Raw genomic sequence first — 6,725 nt, 5'->3', positions numbered from 1 at the left:
ATTTTGGGCGTCGCGAGGGTGGTAATACCTTCCTCACACGTAACCGACTCCCGAACCCAACTTTACTTTGATGTTTGACGTAGACCTAAACTCGGCCTTCTTTTTATTTAAAAAATAAATTTTCTTTCAAAAGAAAAGGATTTATTAGGTGTCCGATCACATCTAGGAAAAATGATTGGTGGCGACTCCCTTTCTTTTTAAAACCGAAAGTCAGTTTTCAAATTTCCAATAAGTCACTTTAACTAGCGACCAAAGCAAAATTTTTACGTCGCTACAAGTAGTTTGAGGTTGAATGACATATTGTCTCAAGCTCCAACCTCCAAGGGAAAGCAACCAAGGCTGCAACCAATTTCCGTAGTGGATAGAGCTGTGGAGTATGTCGGTAGACACAAGGAGAAGATAGAAATGATTGAGTTGCTCAAAGGCGATACCTCCAATGGAGTTTCAGTCCTTTCCATCGTCGGCATGGGAGGGATGGGTAAAACAACTCTTGCTCAGCTTGTTTATAATTATGCCACCATCAACCAGTCTTTTGATCTCAAGGCCTGGGTATGTGTTTCTGATAATTTTGATACAATTGCTATAACAAAGGTAATTTTATAGTCAATCACTTCTGAGTCATGTGATTACAGTAACTTGGATTTAGGCTTTTTTATTAAAATGACCCTAATAAATTAATTAAGTATCAAAATAACTCATTTTTTTTAATTAAATACTAAAATAACTCAAAATCTACAGTAAAAGTTGGTGGAGCCAAATTATATGGCATCACCAACTTGCCACGTCAGTAAGGAGCATAAAAAAATAATTTTTTGGTGGAGCCATGTAGAATAGCGCCACCTGAATAAAATACAAAGGAAATACTACAAAATCTGAAAAATTGGGGGCCTTTAAACAATTTCTCCTTTTTCAGGTGAAGCCATTTTAAACGGCGTTACCAGATATGCACTAACACGCTGACACCATTATGTTGATTTTGTCCTTTTTTATTTTTTTATTTTTTTTGTAAGTTTTCTTTTCTTTTATTCTTTTCTTTTTTAACTTTTAACTTTTCTTAATTTTAAAAAATTTAAATGTATATTTTAAATTTATTTATTTATTTTATTATTAATTTTAAATTTTAAATATATATTTTGTCTTTATCCTTATTTATTTTATTTATTTATTATAAAATATTATAAAATTAATAATAAATTTGAAAGGTCATATCTTTAAATATTTAAATGTCTTATATTATTAAAAATTATATTTAACACTTAAAAATAATATTTTAAATTTTAAATTTTTTAAAATATATATTTAAAACTTAAAAAAAAGGATTAAAAATATATTATACAATACTTCAAATACACATTTCATGTTTTTAAAATTAATAATAAAATAAATAAAATATATTTAATATTTAAAACTAAATTTTAAATTTTAAATTTTAAAATAAACATTTAAAATATTATAAAACTAATAATAAATTTGAAAAGTCATATCTTTAAATATTTAAATGTTTTGTATTATTAAAATATATATTTAATATTTAATAAATAATATTTAAACTTTACAAAATAATTTCAAAAATATATATTTAAAATTAAGAATAAAAATAAATAAAATAAATAAGGATAAAGACAACATTTAAATTTTAAAATTTAAAATTAATAATAAATAAATAAATAAAATAAGGATAAAGACAAAATATATATTTAAAATTTAAAATTAATAATAAATAAAATAAATAAATTTAAAATATACATTTAAAATTTTTAAAATTAAGAAAAGTTGAAAGTTAAAAAAATAAAACTTAAAATAAGAAAAGAATAAAAAAAGACAAAACTTAAAAAAAAAAAGGTAAAAAGGATAAAATCAACATAAGGGTGTCAGGTGTCAGCGCATATCTGGTGGCGCCATTTAAAATGGCTCCACCAGACAAAGGGGAAATTGTTTTCAAGGCCCCCAATTTTTTAGATTTTGTTGTATTTCCCTTGTATTTTATATAGGTTGTGCTATTCTACATGGCTTCACCAAAAAATTATTTTTTTATGCTCCTTGCTGACGTGGCAAATTGGTGGCGCCATATAATTTGGCTCCACCAACTTTTACTGTAATTTTGAGTTATTTTATTATTTAATTAAAAATGTGGGTCATTTTAGTACTTAATTAATTTATTAGGGTCATTTTAATAAAAAAAAAACCTTGAATTTACTTCAAGTTAAGTTGAAGAAGAAGTTGTCTAGAAAAAGATTCTTGCTTGTTTTAGATGACATTTGGAACGAGAATTATAATGATTGGACCATCTTAAGGTCTCCGTTTGGAGCAGGGACCACTATCATTGTAACCACTCGTCTTCAAATTGTTTCATCTATTGTGGATCCGCTCAAAGCTTTTCATTTGGATAAACTATCCGATGATGATTGTTTATCCATATTTACTCAGCATGCATTGAAAGCAAGAAATTTCAATGGGCATCGCCAGTTCAAAGAAATTGGAGAGAAAATTATTAGAAGGTGCAGTGGCTTACCTTTGGCTGCAAAAGCTATTGGAAGCTTGCTACGCACAGTTAAATATTATCGAGAATGGGGAAGAATATATGAGAGTGAGATATGGAACTTACGAGAAGAGCAGTGTGGCATAATTCCAGCTTTGCGATTAAGCTACCATCATCTTCCGTCATACTTGAAACGATGTTTTGCATATTGCTCCATACTTCCTAAAGATTATGAATTTGAAGAAGAAGAAATTATCTTGTTATGGAAAGCAGAAGGTCTCTTGCAACAAAAAGCTATGCCTCAAGTTAAAGATATTGGAAATCAATATTTTCGAGATCTAGTGTCGAGGTCATTTTTTCAGATATCCAGTAAAGATGAGCCCCGATTTGTAATGCACGACCTTATCAATGATTTAGCTCAAGTAGTTGCAGGAGACATATGCTCCAAACTGGAGGGTAATATGCAAAAAAAGTTCTCAAATCGCACTCGACATTCTTCTTATATTATCAGCAACTATGACACAGTGAAGAAGTTTGAAGCATTTGATCAAGTGAATTTGTAATACCCCGAAAATTTTTACAGTAAAATATTATCCATGATATAGTAAAATAAGGAAATAAAGTGACAAAAAGGGAATTTTTGAGTGACGTCAATATTGAGAAGTATATTACGATATATTAATTCAAGAAATGACTAAATTGCAAAGATGAGAAAAGTCTTGTTGCACAAGAGTAAATACTCAAAATTTAAGGGGTTGAAGTGTAAATATAAAAAATTTGAAGGACTAATGGTGCAAATATTTTAAGGGTGGAATGATCTAGAAACCAAGAAAAATTGATAAATTAGGACCAAATTGAATAGGTAAAAAAATTATGAGGGACTAAATCTCAATTTTACCAAATTAAGAGATGACTCAAGGATGGAATTCTAAAAATCATGAAGGGCAAAATGGTCAATTAGTAAGAGAGAGAATTCTAGAATGTAATGATTATGTTGATGTATTTTAAATTAATTAATTAGATAAATATTATTTTATTAATATTTTATGAGATGTTTATTATTATTATATTATTATTTATTTAGTATAAAAGGAAGGAAAGATGAAGAATTATCAACACATTTCCTTTCCCATGCAAACTAACGTAAGATAAGAAGAAGAAAAGAAGTTTACTTTCTTTACAATTTAGTCCTTCCACCAAAAATTTATTATTTTCACCTAAAAATTGAAAGAATTTCCATAGCCATCAAGAGAGAAAGATAGCAAGGAGATGATGGGGAACAATAATATCAAGTTGGATTCAAGAAATTGAAGTTGGAGGAGAGAGAAAAATCAAGTTAAAGATTGAAGTCAATAAGAAAAGGTAAGTACATCAAGATTTCAATATGTTTTTAAGTTTGTTATTATTGATAAAGCATGGAAATAATGTTATAGTAGAGTTTTCTTACATAAGGTCCTATGTTCTTGATATGTTAGTGAAGAAAGAATAAGAGAAAGTGATGAGAAATGGTGTAGCAAAAGAAAATAAGGATGTTATAACATGGTAATTAATATCTTGTACTAAAACAGTTTTGGACAGCAGCAGTAGTCTAACTTTAAAAAATCATCCAAAATTGTAGAAATCTAATTATAGGATGAATAAAATATGAAATTAAATCTTATTAAGTCTAGTTTCATATAGAATAAATTATGTAAGCAATGGAATTCTAAATCATGAGATATGATGAATTTTGTGAGACAAGGTCAGAATGATTTCGGATTCCCCTGTTCTGAATTTTTAAAATCATAAAAAATTGGATAAAAATAATTTGGGGCTTAAATTTATATTTTTATAATCCTGAATGAGTCTATTTTCAATAGAAACAAATATGAACATCATTCGAATTCTGTACAAGGAGATAATTAATTTTTAGTGAAGAGGGGTCACAACTGTCAGACAGCAGAATAGGGGTAATTTTAAAGAATAAACTGTACTTATTGACTAAACCAAAAATTCTGAAACTTTAAAGGTAAGAATATATATGAGTCTAGTTTCAGGGAAAATTAGTGGATCTTAATTTGGAGTCCTATAGCTCCAGATATAAATAATTTAGTGACTATGACACAGATGGACAGCTTGAATATTCATAAAAGTAAATAATAAAGATTATAGATAATGTTACTTACAAGTGTGCTACATACATCAAGGATGTGGAATGGAGAGGAGAAGGAGGAAAACATATATGAATATTCATTAAGCATGACTAATTTGCATATTTTAGGCTTAGGGACTAAATTGAATAAAAGTAAAACTTTATGGGTAATTTTTTAAAAATTTTAGAAATGACCAAATTGCATGAAATGGATTATTTTATTATTTAAATTACAAAATTGAATGAAATTATTAATTTAGTTCAAGATCGGGGGAAAACATGTTTTAGGGATTAAATTGAAAAGTGTTAAAATTATGGAAAATTCTGATATTTTATAGAATTCATGGACTGTTATCAATATATATGAGAATAATAGCTGGAAATAAGGATTAAATTGTAAGAATTTTATTTTCCTGACCCTAAGGACGAAATCATCATTAATTAAAAGTTTAGGGGCAAAATGGTAATTTTGCCTAGAGCATTAATTAAATGCATTAGAATATGAAATGAATGAAAATGATGATCAAATTTATTTATAAAGATCCGGACGACTCAAATATGAGACTTGATCGTGGAAAAGAAAAGATATCGGATTAATGACAGAAAATGAGTAAGACCATAGTTGAAAGACACTATGGCATCATGTCAAAGATAAATAAGACCGTGGATGGGAGACGCTCTAACATCTGTTGAACAATTGATATTCAGGTAATATGTATCAGATGACGAATGGTTTTATGAATAATTATGAAGATAGATAAACGAAATAAGTATAAGTACATGGAATATAATTTATGTTAAGTTTGATATAAGCTATTACCGGAATAAATATACATAAAATATATGGAAATGATGGAGCATGAAATATTGATATAATGAAACGAATAATATATGCTTATGAAGAAACGGTAAGAGCATGATATGTTTCATGACATGTACATATATGATTATCTTTGATATGTTGATACAAGGAAATTATGTAAGTTGAGACTATTATTAAACTCAAGTGCGATATGTCGAGAAAATAGATATATCAATGTTGAATTTATATGAGATATGTGCAAGTATACTAACAATGTTACTGTTTGATGCTTATACAAGTGTCAAACTGTTGATTGAATGGTAATATATTTATTTATATGATGCATTGAATCGGTAAGTAATTAAATTTTTTTTAGTGATCTGTAAATGGTAGTAATGCTCCAAAACCCTGTTCTGGCAGCGGATACGGGTTAGGGGTGTTATAGAATTCTTTACGTACTTTTTTACCTTTGCAGATGTCACTCTGTAGGCCTTATTTAACTAATGATGTTTTGGTTGATTTGTTGCCAAAACTTGGCTACTTAAGGGTGCTTTCTTTGAGTGGGTATGCCATCATTGAGTTGCCTGATGTTTTTGAAAATTTAAAACATCTTCGCTACTTAAATTTTTCTCACACCCAAATCAAATGGCTACTTGATTCTTTGTTCACTCTTTATCATTTGGTAACTTTATTATCAGAAGATTGTTCCAAACTTCAAAGGTTACCTTCAAAGATGGGAAATCTTGTGAACTTGCATTATCTTGATATCAAAGGTGCCTACTTAATAGAAAGGATTCCTTTTAGAATTGATAAGCTAACGAATCTTCAAAGGTTATCAAATTTTATCATAGGGGAAGGTGAAGGACATAGTATCAGAGAATTGAAATATTTGTCAAATCTCAAAGGTGATTTTTGTCTTTCTGGGTTGGAGAACGTTAATGGTGAAGATGCAAGGGAAGCCAAGTTAAATGAGAAGTAGGGGATTGATCGATTGGTATTGGAATGGAGTCGGAACTTTAAGAAAGATACAAGGAAAAAAGAAGTTGAAGAATGGGTGTTAGACTCTCTTCACCCTTCGAAAAAGCTTGAGCAACTCTTCATTTAGAATTATGGTGGTGCAAAATTCTCTACTTGGATTGCAGATTCTTCCTTCAAGAATATGTTGTCATTGGAGCTTCACGACTGTAAAAATTGAAAATCTCTACCATCGATTGGAAGGTTGTTGTTGTTAAAATATCTTTCAATTAGTGGTTTGGATCAAGTACACAAGATTGGTGCTGAGTTGTTTAGAGAAATCAATCAAATGCTTTTGC

The 6,725-nt window shown here is 28.8% G+C and overlaps 1 protein-coding gene across 1 annotated transcript; it reads left to right on the top strand.

The window, feature by feature from the left end:
* The first annotated feature begins 405 nt into the window (after window positions 1-405).
* On the top strand, window positions 406-6,391 carry LOC108471907 (putative disease resistance RPP13-like protein 1). Its single transcript, XM_017773452.1, has 3 exons — window positions 406-591; window positions 2,428-3,030; window positions 5,888-6,391. The coding sequence occupies exons 1-3, from the start codon at window positions 406-408 to the stop codon at window positions 6,389-6,391; spliced, it is 1,293 nt and encodes a 430-aa protein (XP_017628941.1).
* Window positions 6,392-6,725: the final 334 nt, after the last annotated feature.

This window comes from Gossypium arboreum, chromosome 11, assembly GCF_025698485.1.
Source record: "Gossypium arboreum isolate Shixiya-1 chromosome 11, ASM2569848v2, whole genome shotgun sequence".
NCBI classification, from domain to species: Eukaryota; Viridiplantae; Streptophyta; class Magnoliopsida; order Malvales; family Malvaceae; genus Gossypium; species Gossypium arboreum.
The sequence above is the reverse complement of the archived record's forward strand: the minus strand, read 5'-3'. Positions and strand labels throughout refer to the sequence as shown.

Excerpts from the sequence above, each read along its gene's own strand:
- LOC108471907 (XM_017773452.1), top strand. The coding sequence starts at position 406 with ATGATTGAGTTGCTCAAAGGCGATACCTCCAATGGAGTTTCAGTCCTT. Across the intron at positions 592-2,427 it reads ATACAATTGCTATAACAAAG|CATGCATTGAAAGCAAGAAA; the intron begins GTAATTTTATAG and ends ATATTTACTCAG. Across the intron at positions 3,031-5,887 it reads AGTTTGAAGCATTTGATCAA|ATGTCACTCTGTAGGCCTTA; the intron begins GTGAATTTGTAA and ends TTACCTTTGCAG.